This window comes from Leuciscus leuciscus (assembly GCF_965113295.1).
Source record: "Leuciscus leuciscus genome assembly, chromosome: 1".
Taxonomy (NCBI): domain Eukaryota; kingdom Metazoa; phylum Chordata; class Actinopteri; order Cypriniformes; family Leuciscidae; genus Leuciscus; species Leuciscus leuciscus.
The window spans coordinates 75002441-75024656 of NC_138725.1; the positions used below are offsets into that span (position 1 = coordinate 75002441).

Consider the following 22216-nt stretch of genomic DNA (forward strand, 5'->3'; position numbering starts at 1 on the left):
ATAACATTCATAGCTGCAAGGTTGAGAATGCATTTTTCAAGTGTTGTTTGTTGATGCATGCTTTACTTCTAAGCGAAGAACTTCGCAGTGTGTATTTCAAGTCTTGAGTTCAGTCTCGTGTGTGTTGTGGGCTGCATTCACTTAACAGCCACTAATAACTGGTTTATGAATTATACATAACAGCCCACTTAACTTCCAGAAATCCAAACAAATAATGAGATGAGAAAATATGGTAAAAATTTAAGCTGTAATTCAGGTTCATTCATCATACAGTGGACAATCATGTTACACACGGTGCATTGTGGGATACAGTACCCATCCCAACGTGCTCAGTTGTTGTATCCTGCAGATTTTGGCAAAAGTAGTAGGTAATCTGGGTATACATTACATACTGATAAAAATAAATCACATACTGTGCACAATACACAGACTATTCACGGTTCTGATGAATGTCAGTCAACATGTTTCAGTGTATCTGTGCTAGTTACTCCATAAAGCTCTCGGTACAACAAAAAACATCTAATAATAAATACAACAGCAACAACAACAAAAATCACCATACAAAAAAGTACAAAACATTTACAACACACTACTTCATTAGAAAAACGAATCAGTACTTGATTACAAGTCACAATCATGAGGTGCTCAGTGCACGACACTTGAACATCACACTGAACTGATACTGTGGAGACTCTGAGATGTGGCGCAAAAACACACAAACACACTTACAATCACCACAGATATCCATCGATCCGTCCAGCCAGCCTCGCTCTGGGTCACGCTGGAGACTGTAGCTTATGACATGAGTGTTTTCTGAAGACCTTCCAGTGCTCGGGTCAGGCCTTCTCCGTTCCCACAGCCCAGGGAAACGGTCACGGATGCGTTCGCTCCTTCGGTCCCGGGCCGGTTCTGCTTGCAGGTGCCGGTCCCGTCGCTCTCAGTCCACGGGGAACTCGGTCTCCAGGGCCGTCCCGGGACGGGTGTGTGTGTGTGTGTCCTTCAGGAGTCGCAGGGACACACAGCTGAGCCAGCTTCGGCTGGTGGGCATCTCTCCCACGAGCTCCCAGCTGTCCGAGTCATCGCAGTACCGCTCGATAGTGTCGTGATACCTGTGTGTGTGTGTGCGGGGGGGGAGGTCAGAAGGGCTGTCAAAATGGCTGAAAAACTAAATTCAAATTTCTTATTTCTTTCCTAAATACTAGCAAAATTCGAATTCTAAAGGCAATATTTAATGTTACAGGGAAAAAGGACTATTGTCTCCTATGGCCACAAGAGGGCGCAATAGGCAAATATAAACCAAATCAAAGTAACATCGCATCCTTTATTTTAATGAAATGACATTCATTTTTTAAAGTGCATTCGTTTTTGAAATAATTGTTCTAAAGTTATTTTAAATATATTCCCTGTAATTTCCTTAATGTGCATGCAAGGAAAATAAGGCTACAATAGTGCATAAAAGTAAGTAAGATAGCAAACTGCCATTCAGAAACAATCCACTTCCACTCACTACACATCTACATGTATATAACGATTTTTTGCCACCAACTGAGAGGGTTTTCGTCAGCGTTTTTCCACCATTTTTTGTTTCAATTGACAACGCAGCCGCACCACACTGTACTGGACAAGCTAATATCTTTCTAGTGATCCTGATCCCTTGATTGGCTTGTTCGGTGTGTGTGTGTGTGTGTGTGTGTGTGTGTGTGTGTGTGTGTGTGTGTGTGTGTGTGTGTGTGTGTGTGTGTGTGTGTGTGTGTGTGTGTGTGTGTGTGTGTGTGTGTGATCAGGGTTGGAGAAAGTGGACTACGAGGGCCAGATTTGAGAACCCCCTACTGTAGTCACATTTTGTTTGGCAAATATTCATGAGCAAAATCCAGTCATTTCAATAATCGCCACGGTTGAATTTCACAAGAGGGCGAATAATTTCCCCATTTAAATTAAATTAAATTATTTAATATTCTCATCCCTTCATAACATTATGATTGAACCACTGGAGTCACATGGACTACTTTAACAATGTCTTTCCTACCTTTCTGGGCCTTGAAAGTTGTGATTACATTGCAGTCTATGGAGGGTCAGAAACCTCTCGGATTTCATCAAATATATCTTAATTTGTGTTACGAAGATTGTCTTACGGGTTTGGAACGACATGAGGGAGAGTAAATAATGACAGAAATGTCATTTTTGGCTGAACTATCCCTTTAAGTATCTGGAGAACTGATCGGCTCTCTGTTTGACGCTCAATATTAAAAATAAGTCTGTAATGGGAAAACGTCTCATTTCTTTAAAAAACTATTTTCAGTCGCAGGTTTTAGCCTTTCAAGTCTAATAAAATAAAAATAAATAAAGAGAGACATATGGGTCCGAAATCGTTGCCAAATGTGGTGGGAAAATCTCTCACCTGTCCCATCCCTCCTCTCCTCCCAGAACGTAAATCTTCCCGTCCACCACGGCCACGCCGGGCCGGTAGCGCCTCTCCTTCATGGGCGCGCACATGGTCCACTGGTTGGTCTTGGGGTCGTAGCACTCGACCTTATCCGTGTTCTCTGTGGACGCGTGCCAGCCGCCTATAGAGGAACATCTGTGAGACACACTGTAGCAAATGCTTTTCTTACTTAGGATTTTTGTCTCGTTTTCAGTCCAAATATCAAAAAATTCTTAAATCAAGATGCATTTGCTAGATGAGTAAGATATGATGTCCTGTTTTATGGGGGAATTAATCAAAATTGATGCTTAAAAAAGCACAATTATCTGCCAATGGGGTCAGAAAAATAAACTTAAAACAGAAACAAGATTATTTTTCTCACCCTATTGGCTGATAAATGTGCTTTTTTTAAGCAAAAACTCATTCAATTTTAATTTATTTCCCCAGAAAACAAGACTTTATATGTGACCCTAGACCACAAAACCAGTCACATGGGTAATTTTTTTCCCAAAATTGATATGTATACATCACATGAAAGCTGAATAAATAAGCTTTCCAGTGATGTATGGTTAGTTAGGATAGGACAATATTTGGCAATCTGGAATAATCTGGAATCTGAGGGTGCAAAAAAAAATCGAAACATTGAGTAAATCCCCTCTAAAGTTGTCCATTTATGTTGGCGTTTGTGCTGCATTCACTCACAAAAATACATGTTTTATATATTTACGGTAGAAAGTTTACTAAATATCTTCATGGAACATGAACTGAATATGCTCATGATTTTTGGCATAAAAGAAAAATGGATAATTTTGACCCATACAATGTATTGTTGGCTATTGCCACAGATATACCCGTGCGACTCGTGACTGGTTTTGTGATCCAGGGTCACATATATTATGTAATTTTTCTACTTTAGTAAATGCATCTTGATTTAAGAAATGTTTGATATCTGGACTGTAAGTAAAGGAAGTAAAGCACTGTTTGCAGTGTACAGGACGCAGCTCGTGACACTGACTGATGAGGACTCAAGGTCTCCATATTCACCGATGACGTAGATCTTGCCCTTCAGGATGCAGGCGGCCGACCCCGAGCGAGCGATCTGCATGGGTGCCACCTCCGCCCACACGCAGGTTTTAGGGTTGTACACCTGCGCCAAGTCTGTGCCGTCGCCGTCTTCTAAAACAGCTCCTCCTGTGGGATTTCAGAAGGGAAGCGTTATCAACAGGGGCGTAACGTACGATACCCTCATGTCACGATTCTATTAGTAATATATACGTATTAGTTATTCTGGCCTTCATAAATAATAGCATCCGTTTACTCACTCCCACGTCATCCAAGATGTCCAACAGAAATTAAGGTTTTTGAGGAAAACATTCCAGGATTTTTCCAGGAAAATGTCCGATGGTTTGTCTAGATAAGACTCTTATTCCTCGGCTGGGATCGTGTAGAGACTTTGAAGCTGCACTGAAACTGATATTTGGACCCCATTGAAGTCACTATATGAAGAACAATCCTGGAATGTTTCCCTCAAAAACATTCATTTATTTTCGACTGAAGAGAAAGACGAACATCTTGGATAACGAGAGTGAATTTTCAGTGAATTTTAATTCAGAATTGAACTACTCTTTTAAACTCTCATTTTTCACACACTTCTGAAACGGTTTGATTGGCAGTGACATTTATTGTCTATTTTTACATCATTTAATCAGTCCACATGCTGTGCGTTCAGTTGTGTTTTACTCAGGAATCACATGTTCCCTCTACTACGCCAGTGCCTGGAGCGTGTGTTGGAGGAAACCTGCTACCTGTCACATAGAGTAACCCATCCAGCGCCACCACAGCCGGACTGGTGACCGCCATCTTCACCGACTCCATGAACTGCCATGTGTTCGTGTGAGGATTATAACACTCGACCGAGTCCAGGCGAGAACGGCCCTCCCAGCCGCCCACAGCGAACACATACCCGTCCAACATCACCAGCCCTGGCAGAACAACACTGGGTTACTTCAGTCTTCCAAACAAGAGGGTATATATATATATATATATATTGCTGTGTTCGATTCCAAGTTGGATGTAGGATATTTCTACTGGATTCCAACAACTTCAGATCATCAAAGCATTTAATTGCCTGATATTTTTGGAAAATGGAAAAAAGAAAAAGGGTGACGCTACCATGATCTTTGCAGGTGTAAACAAAAACATTTAGCAATCACTGAGAATTGCTCTGGAAGGAGTGCGTTTATCAACACCGACGATCAGTTACTGTGGTCACTGGAAACAAACCCTTTTTAACCCTCTGGTGCTCTTCGGCCATTTTTGACCGAAAAATGTAACGTTTTTTATTTTTTTTATTTCATTGGAATGGTACGAAACTTGGTAAAGGTTTTGGCACTTGCTATGTGATCACAAAAAAATCATGAACATGATTCGAAAAGGTTAAATAGTCACACTTGTGCTCCTCATGGTAAAAAATGAGCGCATTGGAAATGAATGGGAGACGAATTTCATCTAGTGGAAGCGTCTGGTACTGCAGCCAAACAACATCTCACTGAAAGCTCATTTTTTGAGATATCAGGCTCAAATTTGGAACAAAACTTATTTCGATTTATGGCTTTGATATTTTTGCCGTTTTGAAGTAAAACGTGTTTTTGAAAATATAGATTTCATATAAAATTTTTAAATACTATTTTTGTGCATTTTTCATAACAATTAACGTAAAATTCTGTAAGTTCGATTTTTTTTTTCTTTTTTCACTTCAGCAATAATCTGCCAAGTGTCGTCTTTGAAAAGAGATCAAACTTAAGTCTGTGCTTTAAAGCATTCAAGATTTACCACAGTTTAAGCTGGATTTTTAATTTTCAGGTCTATGCTCAAAACGTGAATAAATTTATTATAAATAAATATAAATATAATACGTAAATATAAACGTAAATATAATGTAGTACCATAAAATACAAAATATTAAATAAAAAACATTATTGATCTAAAATATAGTACATTACTTTCAATTAATTTAAATTTTTTTAAAATCTGTCATTTTTTGCCCGCCACACGAAGAGCACCAGATTAAACATGTGAAACTTTGACTCGTTGTTAACATCAGTGTCATTCCACTGCACGTTCATGACTTTTGGAGCTGAAGGGAACAAACTTTTGTGTAAGTTTGTACAGATTTGGTGTGACTTACCCAGTTCTGATCGAGCCACATTCATGGGTGCCATCTCTAACCAGGAGTCGAAACACGGGTCGTAGCGCCACATCTCTCGACTGGCCGAGCCGTCTGGAAACTCACCGCCAGCCAGATACAGCATAGAGCCTGGAAACACACACACACACATGCACACACACACACACACACACACACACACACACTAGGGTTTTCTTCTGTTTTCTTCAGAAGGCCTTTATTAACCCCCGCAGAGCCATGTGGAGCACTTTTATGATGGATAGATGCACTTTTATCATGGATAGATGCACTTTTATGATGGATATATGCACTTTTATGATGGATAGATGCACTTTTATGATGGATAGATGCACTTTTATCATGGATAGATGCACTTTTATGATGGATATATGCACTTTTATGATGGATAGATGCACTTTTTCATGGATAGATGCACTTTTATCATGGATATATGCACTTTTATGATGGATACAGTATATGCACTTTTATCATGGATATATGCACTTTTATGATGGATATATGCACTTTTATCATGGATAGATGCACTTTTATGATGGATAGATACACTTTTATGATGATAGATGCACTTTTATGATGGATAGATGCACTTTTATGATGGATAGATGCACTTTTATCATGGATAGATGCACTTTTATGATGGATATATGCACTTTTATGATGGATAGATGCACTTTTATCATGATAGATGCACTTTTATGATGGATAGATGCACTTTTTCATGGATAGATGCACTTTTTCATGGATAGATGCACTTTTATGATGGATACAGTATATGCACTTTTATCATGGATATATGCACTTTTATGATGGATATATGCACTTTTATCATGGATAGATGCACTTTTATGATGGATAGATACACTTTTATGATGGATAGATACACTTTTATGATGGATAAATGCACTTTTATGATGGATAGATGCACTTTTATGATGGATATATGCACTTTTATCATGGATATATGCACTTTTATGATGGATACAGTATATGCACTTTTATCATGGATATATGCACTTTTATCATGGATATATGCAATTTTATCATGGATAGATGCACTTTTATCATGGATAGATACACTTTTATCATGGATATATGCACTTTTATCATGGATATATGCACTTTTATCATGGATAGATGCACTTTTATGATGGATAGATACACTTTTATCATGGATAGATGCACTTTTATGATGGATAGATGCACTTTTATCATGGATAGATGCACTTTTATGATGGATAGATGCACTTTTATGATGGATAGATGCACTTTTATGGACTTCAAAACAGAAACAGCCATTCACTGCCATTATAAAGCTTGGAAGACCCAGGAATTTTTTTTAATATAACTCCAATTGTATTCGTCTGAAAAAAGAATGTCATATACACCTAAGATGACTTGAGGGAGAGTAAATCATGGGCAAATTTTCATTTTTTGGTTGAACTACCCCTTTAACATCGCGCATCTGCAGTTCAGAATCGCCCCAGAATGGTTGTAGAGAGAATCCCGATGCCTGATCTTTCTCCACTGCTACTCACCAGAGACGACGAGGCCGTGTTTGCTGACGGCGAAGGGCAGGCAGGCCAGACTCTTCCACTGGCTGGTGAGCGGGTCGAAACTCTCAACGCTGCGCAGAACAACCTTATCATCCTCTCCTCCTACTGTCACAATCACCTCAGCTGTGCCTGACACACACACACACACACACACACACACACACACACACACCAGCCCTTTGTTCCAGATCAAAGCATCACAGGATTACCTCGGGATTTCTTTGGACATTACATCATTCCCATACTCTTCCATGTGTGTTATTCCAGAGTTTCAATGACTTTACTATCATTGTAAAATGTGGAAAATGGACTCTAATCACTCGTCAATCTTCCCGTGTGTATCTGTGTAAGCGCTTTTACAACATGTTTTTGAAGCGCTGATCATTGTAGCCAATCACAGACATATTTAATGAGTGCGTGAACACAATGGCCAATCAAAGGTGTTTACGAGTCCGCTCAACGAGTAAAATTTTTTAAATGAGCCGTCAATCCGATTACTACCGGATCATTTGGCTGCATGTAAACGTAGCGAGTGTAAGTGTGGTGATCCCGCACACAGAAGCTGTTGTTGCAGGACAGGTTTAGGTGCTCATAGACAGTCAGGGTTCACCTGTAGCGCGTCGGGGCCGAGCCCGGGGCCCGTACAGCTCTCCTCTGCGGTCCTGCAGCAGCAGATAGTCCTTGGCTTCAGAGATCAGCTTCTGGCACTTCAGCGACTCCTTCACCACATCCAGAGTCTCCACCACGTCATGAATGTAGTACGGACTGATGAGAGGCAGCCGGATGTGCTCGAGAACCTGCAAAACAAACTCACAATCACACGAGTTCTGCAACACACACTCACAATCACACGAGTTCTGCAACACACACTCACAATCACACGAGTTCTGCAACACACACTCACAATCACACGAGTTCAGCAACACACACTCACAATCACACGAGTTCAGCCAAACACACTCACAATCACACGAGTTCTGCAAAACACACTCACAATCACACGAGTTCTGCAACACACACTCACAATCACACGAGTTCAGCCAAACACACTCACAATCACACGAGTTCAGCCAAACACACTCACAATCACACGAGTTCTGCAACACACACTCACAATCACACGAGTTCAGCCAAACACACTCACAATCACACGAGTTCTGCAACACACACTCACAATCACACGAGTTCTGCAACACACACTCACAATCACACGAGTTCTGCAACACACACTCACAATCACACGAGTTCAGCAACACACACTCACAATCACACGAGTTCAGCCAAACACACTCACAATCACACGAGTTCTGCAACACACACTCACAATCACACGAGTTCTGCAACACACACTCACAATCACACGAGTTCTGCAACACACACTCACAATCACACGAGTTCAGCAACACACACTCACAATCACACGAGTTCAGCCAAACACACTCACAATCACACGAGTTCTGCAAAACACACTCACAATCACACGAGTTCTGCAACACACACTCACAATCACACGAGTTCAGCAACACACACTCACAATCACTCGAGTTCAGCCAAACACACTCACAATCACACGAGTTCAGCCAAACACACTCACAATCACACGAGTTCTGCAACACACTCTCACAATCACACGAGTTCAGCAACACACACTCACAATCACACGAGTTCAGCCAAACACACTCACAATCACACGAGTTCTGCAACACACACTCACAATCACACGAGTTCTGCAACACACACTCACAATCACACGAGTTCTGCAACACACACTCACAATCACACGAGTTCAGCAACACACACTCACAATCACACGAGTTCATCCAAACACACTCACAGTCACACGAGTTCAGCCAAACACACTCACAATCACACGAGTTCATCCAAACACACTCACAATCACACAAGTTCAGCCAAACACACTCACAGTCACACGAGTTCAGCAAAACACACTCACAATCACACAAGTTCAGGGATACACACTCACAATCACACGAGTTCAGGGATACACAGGACTTTTGGTCCTTTCGGTTTTCTCTGAGTTGTTTCAACTGCAGAAATCATCAATAAAGCAGCTTGTAAACAACATGTCATGTGATGTGACATTTACCTCAGGAAAGCCATTCAATGGGTCATGACATGAGAAATCACATTAGCCTCGATCTTCTGACATTTATATCCTTTTGTCCCGTTAAAACATCCCGCAAGTTTCAGAGCTTAAAATATCCTCCTCGTTACATTATAATGTTTTTCATGAATTGATTATTAATTAAACGGTAACACTTTACAATATGGATCATTAGTTAACAACATTAGTTAGCATGAACTGCACTTACACAGCATTTATTAATCTTTATTAACGTTAATTTCAACATGTACTAATACATTATTAAAATCTTGTTAACATTAGTTAATGCACTGTGAACTGACATGAACAAACAATGAACAGCTGTATTTTTTATTAACTAACATTAACAAAGATTAACAAATACAGTAACAAATGTATTGCTCATGGTTAGTTCATGTTATTTAATACGTTAACTAATGAACCTTCCTGTAAAGTGTTACCAAATAAACTTTATTCGGTTTGTGTGTTTCGGTAAAAACATTTTTATTTTGGTGCATCACTACATGTGATACAATCCACCATATCATCAATAGACTACTGTATCCCACAATGCAATGCGCTTGATCTCATTTACCATGTCTTGTGTGATGAAGCCACTTCAGCTGTCATTTTATCTTTTAGCTCGTCATTTGATCAGACTATCATGCACAAAATCTGATTAAAACGCATCAAACAAGCACGTCTGAACTTCTGATTACCATATCTCATGTACACACAGATCAATGATTATAAATGAATAATTAATAAGTTAAATCTGTTTATCATACATCGTAATCGTGTCTTTTCAGAACACTTAGATTAAACCAAACAATTACTGTTACAATGCCTTTATGGACCTTTTGAAGTGTCAAAGTTTTGGTGGAATGGACTTTCAATGGAGGGACAGAAATCTCTCAGGTTTCATAAAAAACGTCTTAATTTGTGTTTAAAAGATTAACGAAAGGTTGGATGGGTTTGGCAGACGTCTTAGCAAACGCCACTAATTGCAAACTAAAATCATTCCTGTACTTTCAGAATTGCATTCATTCCCATGAGATATGCAATGAGCTTTCCTCATGAACTGCTACTACGGTCTAGTCTTTAAATAACTGCATAGCAACAATGATATGCAAACACAGCAATCCGATCCCATCCAATCACGGCTAGTTTCGCGTTTCTCACACAGTTCTCTTCATAATCATAGCCTGTAAAGAGCATGTGACCGTTCACAGGCTTAGTTCATCAAACACTCAAAGGCGGGTATTCCCAGACATCAGCTGAGATCATGATACACAAACCCCCAGCTACCCTGGACACGTCTCCAAAAAACAGTGTCCAACCAGGTTATTTCCTATATGAACAACTTGTTATCCAACACTCTTAAAAGAAAAGAAAAAATTTAAAGAACCTTTCAGTGACAAGTTCATAAAATAACCTTTTTTTATATTATTTAAATTGTGAACAACATTGTTACAATCTATAGAACTTTCATTCCATTATAACAATCTATTGTGGAATGGAAAGGTTCCATTTATGTTCTTCATGGAACCACAGATGCCGATAAAGAACCGTATTTTTAAGGGTGTAATTCGCTGAAATAATGACATGACACTTTGACATTTTCCCCAATCCACTGGAAGTCCATTCCCTCAACACTTTCACAGTTTGAAAAATTATAAACACATCACAGAAGTAATCCATATGAGTCGAGCGGTTTAATCCGAGTCTTCTGAAGAGACACTATAAGATCCACAGATTGAATTTAGGCTTTTGTTCACATTTAAACATTGATCAACGTCCAAAATTACAAAGTTTCTGGAATAAGATTTTCCAGGTTTTTTCAGATACATTGGACATACCTTTTGAACCAGATCCTATTTTAATTATACTGGGAGTTTCTGAAGAGTTTTTGAGACTTACACTGGTACAACAACATTTTGTTTCGTATGGTTTAATTTCTGCTAAAAAACGTATTCTTTTGTTTTGGAAGAAAAAGGAAGTTCCAACGCTTTAACTATGGCTGACAGAGCTGACTGGTACACTACATTTAGAAAGAATTTGGTATGCTCTAAAAAACGAGATTTTGTTATATGAAAAAATGTGGTCCCCTTTTATTACTTTTCCACAAGCTAGTGATTAATTTTTGCTATGCCTTCATTACCTGCCTTTACCACTGGATAGCACGTTTGGGTGGGGTTGGAGATGTGTGGTTTTTATTTTATTTTATTTTTTATGCATTTTTGTTAAGTTGTCAGTTTTATTTGTTTGCAAAAAAAAGTGTAGTTACAAAATGATCTTCTTCTGAAATACCAAATAAAAAACATTTAAACATAAACATTGATCAACGCACGTACATAGAGCACATCAAATATGGTAAACGGAAGCTCAAACGTACACTGCAAAAATTGCTTTTTTTACTTAGCATTTTTTAGGGCTGGGAATCGATTAAAAAAAATTAACTAATTAATTGCACAATTTCTGTAATTAATTGCAATTAATTGCGCTTCCCCCAAGCTTGCAATCATCAATATTTAAACTTAGAATCACCTAATTAAACAACACAGGAAAAAAAGGGAACAGAAAATAGCCCTATATTAAAATATTAAACATCAATATATCAATATATTATTATTTTTCAATAATCAATCAACATAATCAATTTAACAGATTATTATTATTATTATTTTATTAATTATTAAAACAAAATATAGTCCTACAAAGCTATTATTACCAGAGCATGTGATCAGAGCAGGTCATTTTACCATTGTTGCCCAGCATGGCTATACCAGCTCAGCAAACAGAAGTCAACAGAGAAATTTCACGTTACTTGAGTGGACTTTACTTTTCCAGTGCTTAGTACATGATTGAAGCCTTTGGGCCATTAACGACAGAGCCGCCGACACACACACACACACACACACATACATACACACACACGTAACGGAGAGCGCGCCGCTGCTGGGCCATTAACGACAGAGCGAGCCGACACACACACACACGCACGCGCGCGCGCGGAGCACAGAGCGCGCCGACACACATACACACACACACGCGCGTGCGCGCGGAGCACAGAGCGCGACGCACATACCGAGCGGAAAAGACCCGCTCATGAAAGCTGCCCGAGAATGAAACCTGACCGCCGAACATGGAGGGGCGGGACGGCATATTTCGGCCTTTTTAATAGCAGACGCAACAGGAAATCATTAAAACGAGGCAAAAAAAAAGTGCTGCGTCAATTGCGTTATTTTTTTTTAACGCGTTAAACATTTCAAATTAATCGCAAAGATTAACGCGTTAATTCCCCCAGCCCTAGTATTTTTGTCTTGTTTCCAGTCCAAATATCAAAAAAAAAAAAATCTTAAATCAAGATGCATTTACTTCAGTAGTAAAATGCCATAAGATATTAAGTCTTGTTTTCTGGGGAATTAATCAAAATTAAGTGAGTTTTTGCATTAATTCCCCAGAAAACAAGACATAATATCTTATGGCATTTTACTACTGAAGTAAATGCATCTTGATTTAAGATTTTTTAGATATTTGGACTGGAAACAAGACAAAAATACTTAGTAAGAAAAGCATTTTTTTGCAGTGTGTTTGCCTGATGCTCGATTCATTTGGATTACTTTTATGATGTTTTTATGAACTTTTTCAATGTACTGGTGGAATGGACTTTTAAATCTCAGGTTTCATTAAAAATATCTTAATTTGTGTTTAATGGGTTTGGAATAACATGTGGCTGAGTAAATAATGACAACACTTTTGAGTGAACTATCCCTTTAAACATCAACTATGTTTGGAGATCATCTGATTGCCTGTGATTTTGAAGTATTGGAGGAAAGTGGAGTTGCATTATTATTATCATTATTATCATTTTATGTTGAATTTATGTTTTAAATACGATCATGTGTCCAAATAAATGCAGCATCCTCAGAGTGTATTGTTACTGCCCCCCGTGAGTGTTATGGCATTACTAAAAGCCGATGGAGAACTAGCAGTGGTCGGGAAGATATTAATAAGGCTTATGACGGACCTTCTCGAAGCTCTGTCTGCGCGAGGAGCTTTTCTCCAGCCAGACGATGGCCGCCTCAAACACCGTCTCCTCTTTTGGCACGTTCAGATGGTCACTGGAAATGATCTCTGTCAGTTTATCGGCACACAGAGACAGAAACTCCTCCTGTAGGGTGAGACGGAGAGATTGAAGGTATATATCCATAGTATAATGAACTCTTAAATAAAAATATTAATAACAGATATATTCCTCATGATTTAACAATGAAGAGAGTCAAGGCTGAAAATCATGTCCCATCTTTCAAATACTGTGAACTTCAGTATTCATCACATTCTAGGTTGTATTTTCACTTGCAATGATAAGATAAGATAACTTACACAGATCATACAACTACTTATATTAAAGGATACAGTGATAAATGTGCTTTTATGATGTCATTTCTGCCACATTTAGCCATTAAAGGGGTAATTCACCAACGGAAAGGTTGGCTTTGCTAAAACTTGTCTGTCTATACAGTAGAAGAGTGAAACATCATCTGGAATCTGTGCTACATGACTAGAGAACACAGGAAAAGAGCTTGATTTGGTAGAAAACGCAGAAGATTGATCTTTTACACAAGGCCAAAACCCCTACAGAACTACAGCAAGACGACAACTGATGCGATTAAAGTGAAAATGAATAAAAATGTGTCAGAATTACACGTTTGTTCGCGTTTTTGGCCCAATCACACACACCTATCTGTTGAGCGCATGAACGCTATGATCAGAAGCGCTGATCAGAATCCAATCAGAAGCGTTTAGATGAATACATAAAAGGTTTCTTTTGCATTAAGTTTTTTGACATTCATAATTATTGTTAGAATATAAAGGGAAATAACCAACAATTTGTCGTTAATATTTTAACCCTTTCCCTGTAACAAGGTCCTGTTTTTTTAATTCTATGTATTGAATTTATTTTAAAATTGCATGAAAATCATAACAATAATATAATATAAAATACAAATATATGATTATCTTTTATGGTTATTTCTTTGTATATATGGTATATATTGATATCACATACTTCATAGTTCATATATTCTATTCAGACCAGACCTCTAGTTCACCTCAACATGTACATGTCTTAATTCTGCTGCCACTTCTGTTAAAGTTGAGACGTGTCTGGTATCCGGTCTATTATCAAATGTGACATGATTTTGTGGTTTTACTTATTATTAAGGTTTATTAGCATAAAGACATGGACTCTTTCTGCTTATAGTGTTAAAAGCACAATGTTTCTCTACGCTTGCAGAATGTAATACCCAGAGGCCGGAGCTGAATCTTAGAAAGGATATTGATATGATTGATGAACCCGTTCCTCCTCTGATCTGAACATATGTATATATGCTGGCAAAGTTCATCCATCGCTCAGGCTCTGTATCTTTGCTCCTTCACTCAGAGATATTTGGTTAAACACTTGTTTATTGTTACTTTGTTACTAAAGCTGATCATTACTTTACATACACTTTTATGATGGATAGATACACTTTTATGATGGATAGATACACTTTTATGATGGATAGATACACTGATAGATACACTTTTATGATGGCTAGATGCACTTTTATGATGGCTAGATACACTTTTATGATGGATAGATGCACTTTTATGATGGATAGATGCACTTTTATGATGGATAGATGCACTTTTATGATGGATAGATGCACTTTTATGATGGATAGATACACTTTTATGATGGATAGATACACTTTTATGATGGATAGATGCACTTTTATGATGGATAGATGCACTTTTATGATGGATAGATGCACTTTTATGATGGATAGATGCACTTTTATGATGGATAGATGCACTTTTATGATGGATAGATACACTGATAGATACACTTTTATGATGGCTAGATGCACTTTTATGATGGCTAGATACACTTTTATGATGGATAGATACACTTTTATGATGGATAGATGCACTTTTATGATGGCTAGATACACTTTTATGATGGATAGATGCACTTTTATGATGGATAGATGCACTTTTATGATGGATAGATACACTTTTATGATGGATAGATGCACTTTTATGATGGATAGATGCACTTTTATGATGGATAGATACACTTTTATGATGGACAGATGCACTTTTATGATGGATAGATACACTTTTATGATGGACAGATGCACTTTTATGATGATAGATACACTTTTATGATGGATAGATGCACTTTTATGATGGATAAATGCACTTTTATGATGGACAGATGCACTTTTATGATGATAGATGCACTTTTATGATGGATAGATGCACTTTTATGATGGACAGATGCACTTTTATGATGGATAGATACACTTTTATGATGGACAGATGCACTTTTATGATGGATAGATACACTTTTATGATGGATAGATACACTTTTATGATGGACAGATGCACTTTTATGATGATAGATGCACTTTTATGATGGATAGATGCACTTTTATGATGGACAGATGCACTTTTATGATGATAGATACACTTTTATGATGGATAGATACACTTTTATGATGGACAGATGCACTTTTATGATGATAGATGCACTTTTATGATGGATAGATGCACTTTTATGATGGACAGATGCACTTTTATGATGGATAGATACACTTTTATGATGGACAGATGCACTTTTATGATGGATAGATACACTTTTATGATGGATAGATACACTTTTATGATGGACAGATGCACTTTTATGATGATAGATGCACTTTTATGATGGATAGATGCACTTTTATGATGGATAGATGCACTTTTATGATGGACAGATGCACTTTTATGATGGATAGATACACTTTTATGATGGATAGATGCACTTTTATGATGGATAGATGCACTTTTATGATGGACAGATGCACTTTTATGATGGATAGATGCACTTTTATGATGGATAGATACACTTTTATGATGGATAGATGCACTTTTATGATGGATAGATGCACTTTTATGGACTTCAAAACAGAAACAGCCAATCACTGCCATTATAAAGCTTGGAAGAGCCAGGACATTTTTTAATATAACTCTGATTGTGTCCGTCTGAAAGAAGAAAGTCCTATACATCTAGGATGGGTTGAGGGAGAGTAAATAATTGGCTAATTTTCATTTTTGGGTAAACTACCCCTTTAATGTGAAATGTAAAGTGTGATGCCGACATTAAAGTGGTAAAGTGAGCATGTCTTCAGGAAGTGTGAGTTTGTGAAGCCTGACCTGTTGGCAGACGCTGCTGAAGTGCTGCTGGATGTACTCCATGCTGCGTCGCTCCAGCTCCCGGCACGAGTGCGCCTCGGCGAAGCAGTGGATGCCCACGCAGTTGATCTCGTCCATCTGGCGCTCCATGAAGCGGCAGCAGGCCTCGCGCACCGCTAGCACGTCCAGCAGGTTAGCGGCTGCTAGCAGCGCCTGCACGTTAGCCTTGGAGATCACCACCTCCGCCGTGTAGGCGTAGTTCACCAGCATCCCGATCATCTGCGGCTCCACCCCGTTGATGGCCACGCGCTCCTGACGCGACTCCATCAGGTCGGTGGAGAACATGGCCTGTGCCGACAACACAACACAGGGTTGGTCACATCATTCTAACACTGAAAACTTCAGTATTCATCACTGTTTTCTACACATTCTCACAACACCCCACGGCTGTAAGCTTTCAGCAACACAACACAGGGATTGTTACACATTCTAACGCTTTCAGCAGGGGCTTTCATCCATCCATTCACAACAGTATTATTGTACTGAAGTTAATGCAGTTGTACTGTTTCCTGCTTTTAACTCAAATGTTCAATAATGTTTCTGCACTGATGCCAGACTCATATTCATTAATATGAATACTTTCTCTTTTGGTTTCCGACCACATGGTTATTATTTCAGGGTTCGTACAGATACTGTAAAAACTAATTCCAGGACTATTCAAGCTCTACAGCCAGAAATCTCACCTCAATCAAACAATATCTTTATTATCTTTCAACTTCTAAAAAAGCTGAATAGATAAATAAAAAAAAACTAATAAAAAAAAAATGGTACAAAAAAAAAGTGCAGCACATACAATTCCTGTGGTGACTTTAACCTTTGAAACCTTTTTTTTTTCTCCTATGAATATATGATTGACATTAAAAATGAAAGTTGTATGTTATTTATATGAGCAATATCATGCTCATAGCCATGCGAAATGGCTCTATATCCATATAAGACGGGCTGCAATGTTAATTTTTCATGAAAAGATTGTTTTATCAATAAAATTAAACACTAATTTCGCATATATATTGTCGCTCAATAAGTCAAAACAGTTCATTCACTGTTCAATTTTCAAATTCAAGTACTTCAAGCACTTTAAGCACCTTACACAAACCCTGTTTAATAAACTATTATTTACGGCTAAATTTCTATCAAAAACAACTATAAAGTCATATTAATACAGCGATTTTTGATGTTTGGACATATAACTCACATCTATAAATATAGTCTATAAATTATATGATAGTAGTTATTATTAGCCGGTATTTTTACTTTAAATAGTGCACAATTCACTCTTTTCTAGAATATCAATATTTTGAGATATCTGCCTTGGCAAATAACCACATCCACTTGATTAGTTATCAGAAATCAGAAGTGGAAAAAAAAAAAAAAAAAAAAAAAAAAAAAAAAAAAAAAATTGTGTATATATAAAAATGAATAACATATTTGCCAAACATATAATCATATTAAATATGCATTGTAATATTTATTTGGTTTGAAATCATCAATGCAAGTTGTAGAAATACAGCAAAAACTAAATAGTTTTAGAGTATGTTTACACAACAACCATGTACTAAAAACAGAAACGTTTTTCCTTTTGCATTTCTTAAAGGTTTTGTGTCCAATGACAACGTTGTCAACACAATCTGCGTTCACATGGATCCGTGAATACGATTAAAAGCGCTGTACTATTCATGCCAGACCAGTAGATGGCGATGTCACTTTGTAAAGAAACACTACGTGCCTACAGACTGAACACGTAATGCACACGAACACGACGTCACCGTTCTCACAAATTCACGTTTTTGTAGATTAAACAAAGATGATAAAGGTATTGTTTTCAAAAACTTGCACATTGAAACCCGTTTTGAAAAGTTTGTGTTTTCAGGCCGACAGAGCGCTGCTGTCGTGTAAATGAACGGCCAAAACGCATAAAAGAGTTTCTGTTTGTAGTTGAAAACGGTGTAGTGTGTAAACGGCCCCTTGTATTGTTGTTACATTGCATGTTTTTCCACACAGCTCTTGCACTAAATTGATCCAAGGAAGGTATTTTACACAATTTTCACTTTCATCCACCGATAAAACGGTGTTTTGGGCACTTTAATGTCTCAGGGTTTGAACAAATAAGTTTGTTCATTCAATTTTAAATGAAGTTTCAATTGCAGATTTTTTTTTTGTGTGTGCATTTTCTGTGCTAATTTTGGGGGGAAATTCACAGAATTACATGTTAAAATGTGTGAAATTTTAGGCAAAATATCTGAAAATATTTGCTAAAGTTGGCTACTATTTCGGTCAACAGGCAGCTTGACTGATCTGACTATTTATTTCGGTCAGCTAATAGCGAGTCGGACCAGGCACTCAGCTTGACTGATGTGTATTACCTGGAAGTACGAGCTGAAGGAGGCCAGAACGATGCGGTGACAGGGGAACTCCTGTCCTCCACAGCACAGAGTCACGTCACAGAAGGCCTTGTTGAGCCGTAAGCTGTTCAAGCCCTCCAGCACCTTGTTGGGATGCCGAGCCTCCACAAACACGTAGTCTTCGCTGTCCAGAGAGGCCAGCGGGAAGCCCGAGTCCTCGGCACACGGAGACGGAGGAAGACTGGAGCTGGACGGCAGGTTCACTGCCATTATCTCCATCTCAACAATCAGTCAGGCTGAGAGAACAACGGAGAGAGAGCGACGGGATTCAAGCATCATATATACAACTATTACAGCACTTCTGATAAATGTGCATGTAAGTTTAATGACTTCATATCATTTGAGAGACTACATGGAATATTTGTTAGTTTCAGCATGGGGCACTTTAAACGCACTGTCGAAAAGTTATTCGAAATATTGTGAAAAGTTAAAAAGGATCACAGATATACATTTTAACCTAAAATCTTGTTCATTCGTTCATTTTTCATTTTTTCAATGCAACAAATTTGTATAAAAATAGTAGGGCTGGGCAACGATTAATCACATCCAAAATAAAAGTGTGTTTACGTAATATATGTGTGTGTGCTTTGTATAATTATTTTGTATATATAAATATACACATATGCATGAATATATTTAAGAAATTTTTGCATGTATATACTGTATATATATATTTATACATCATTTATGTTTTAGGGGTGTAACAATATATCGTGTCACAATATATCGCAATACAACAATGCAACAATCGTGTATGGTGGATATTTCACCCAAAATAAAAATTACTGTGTGAGAAAAAATTTAAGTTTTAGTGTCAGTACATTAATCTACAATATATAATGTTGAATATGATGTATAATAATGCAATGGGGGAATATTTGTGGATCCTGATAATGCCAAATCTCTTGTTACCAGTGAAAGTGTCCTACATTAATTTAAATAGGCTATATCTAGTCAGAGACAGAGATCAAGCATATTCATCTACAATAATTCTGTTTTTCAGCTTCAGAAATCATGAATATTTGTTATTCTGGCGTCTCTTTTGTCCTGAGCTTTGGGTTTCCAGCACCAAGTCCAAGACTATTCATTTACACACACAACAATGTAATATCAAATTTAGCATTTTAATCAAAAGTAAATTTTTTGTCTTATAAGTCTTATAGTATCGCAATGATATGGTATTGTGAGTTCAGTATCGTGATGTGTATCGAATCGTGAAGTGAAGGTATCGTTACACGCCTAATAAATATAAATATCTTATATATAAATAACAAATCTTTCTTAAATACATACATGCATGTGTGTGTGTATTTATACATACAAAATAATTATACACAGTACACACACATAATATTATGCAAACACAAACTCGTTGCCCAGCCCTAAAAAATAGATACTAATATAAATGTTATACCAATATATGTATTATAAAAATATATTTCAATATGTAAATTTAGGTATAAATATATTGTATAATAATGACAGCAAGTCTAATGTCAGATTAATGTGTTTTGACGAAAAAATAAATAAATAAATAAACAACCTGTTAAATTACATCAAATGTCGACTCAGTTCAGCTCATGGATGCTTTCTGCCGCTTGATTATTACTCCTAAATTAATACAAAGGAATAAAATGATTCATACTGGTGTGGTGTATTCATATTTAAAGAGTATTAGAGGTTCAACAGGCAGAAATGAGCTAAAGTGGAGCATGTAAGGGGGAGTTGACTGTTAATGCAGTGGGTAAATGCCTCCAGTAATTCACACGAATGATGAGTGACAGTCACTGGGAGCGATAAAGACACACATGTAAAAAAATAGCAGCATTATGATCTTACCGAGAAACATGTCTGAGTTGAAATCAGCTCAAATTGTCCATATCTTCTTCACCTGACACTGTTTATGAAGAGTCGTGACGCCATGTCTTCTTCTGTGAGATCAGGCTGAGTGTGAATATGAAGCACCAGCGCCTCCTCTCGGTCTGGAGGAGTTCAGCAGCGCCTGCATCTAACACTGACAACAGTCTATAGACTAGGCAGAATTTCTGAAAATGTGCTTATTTAAAGTGCTGGAGGCATTTTGTGATTATTTATATTGTACAACATTTCTAGGGGTATTAAGGGGTGCTGAATCCAAATCTGCTGTATATGAAGCTCAAAAATGTCCCAAAATGCCTCAAAATTGAGAAATTCAAAATGGCCGCCACCACCAGGCTTAAATCTATTTTTCAGTATATCTTTTTGACTAAACAAGGTTCAAACATGAAATAAATGTGCTTTTGTAAGTTTTCCTACATGGGCAATGCAATGCCATATTCAGATTTGAGATGTAATGTGAAGAAACTGCTTAGATATTGCAAAAAATTGTTGTTTTTAACTATGAACTATTATTAACTAATTAATAATTAAGTTATTATTATTAATATTATCAGGCTACTTTTACTTAGTTTGTATTTTGTTTTGAGGTCAAATGTGTCAAATGTACTGTAATGCACTCCCCCACCAAACTTACAAAAGCACATTTATTTCATGTTTGAACCTTGTTTAGTCAAAAAGATATACTGAAAAATAGATTTAAGCCTGGTGGTGGCGGCCATTTTGAAATTCTAAATTTTGAGGCATTCTGGGAATTTTTTTAGCTTCATATACAGCAGATTTGGATTCAGCACCCCTTAATACCCCTAGAAATGTTGTACAATATAAATAATCACAAAATGCCTTCGGGGTTCTGATTTTGTGAAAATTGACCCTGTCTACTATGGTTATATAACTAAGACAACATCTGTATCGCAAATCGCTCCATGATGATATGCTGCATTATTTCAAATGGCAGTAATTGTATTGCATTGATGTCTATTAACTAGTTTAGTAGGTTAAATTTATGTTTTTTTGTTGAATTGTTTATTGATTCAGTTAAATTTAAAATAAAACCTAAACAAAGATTTTGCTGTTTAAAGTTGCATTTTTGTCCCAACACTGTTTTGTTTTTTATATCTTTGTGTTAACAACTTACAACTTTTGAGTAAAACATGCTAGAGACATTTAAAGCAATCAGTTTCCACAACTGCAATAATAATAATAATAATAATAATAATAAATTTTAATAATAATATATATATATATATATATATATATATATATATTTTTTTTTTTTTTTTTTTTTTTTTTTTACAGTTGTGGAAACTGATTGCTTTAAATTTCTCAAGCAATTATATTATATTACATTATATTATTTTATTATAC

The 22216-nt window shown here is 37.2% G+C and overlaps 1 protein-coding gene across 2 annotated transcripts; it reads right to left on the reverse strand.

The window, feature by feature from the left end:
* Positions 1-228: 228 nt before the first annotated feature.
* On the reverse strand, positions 229-20947 carry LOC309510709 (kelch-like protein 24). 2 transcript variants are annotated; one of them, XM_082185582.1, is made up of 12 exons: positions 20813-20903; positions 20517-20584; positions 18935-19209; positions 16533-16859; positions 13318-13461; positions 7794-7980; positions 7166-7312; positions 5610-5738; positions 4228-4404; positions 3467-3613; positions 2399-2564; positions 229-1109 (listed from the first exon to the last, which is right to left on the reverse strand). In XM_082185582.1, the coding sequence occupies exons 3-12, from the start codon at positions 19190-19192 to the stop codon at positions 938-940; spliced, it is 1854 nt and encodes a 617-aa protein (XP_082041708.1). In that variant the 5' UTR covers positions 19193-19209; positions 20517-20584; positions 20813-20903; the 3' UTR covers positions 229-937. The 2 variants fall into 2 exon arrangements, with proteins under 2 accessions (XP_082041708.1, XP_082041707.1); XM_082185581.1 differs by lacking the exon at positions 20517-20584 and having other exon boundaries at positions 20813-20947.
* Between the last annotated feature and the right edge of the window lie 1269 nt (positions 20948-22216).

Excerpts from the sequence above, each read along its gene's own strand:
- LOC309510709 (XM_082185581.1), bottom strand. The coding sequence starts at position 19,192 with ATGGAGATAATGGCAGTGAACCTGCCGTCCAGCTCCAGTCTTCCTCCG. Across the intron at positions 16,860-18,934 it reads CCTTCAGCTCGTACTTCCAG|GCCATGTTCTCCACCGACCT; the intron begins GTAATACACATC and ends TTGTCGGCACAG. Across the intron at positions 4,405-5,609 it reads TGTGGCTCGATCAGAACTGG|GGCTGGTGATGTTGGACGGG; the intron begins GTAAGTCACACC and ends TTGTTCTGCCAG.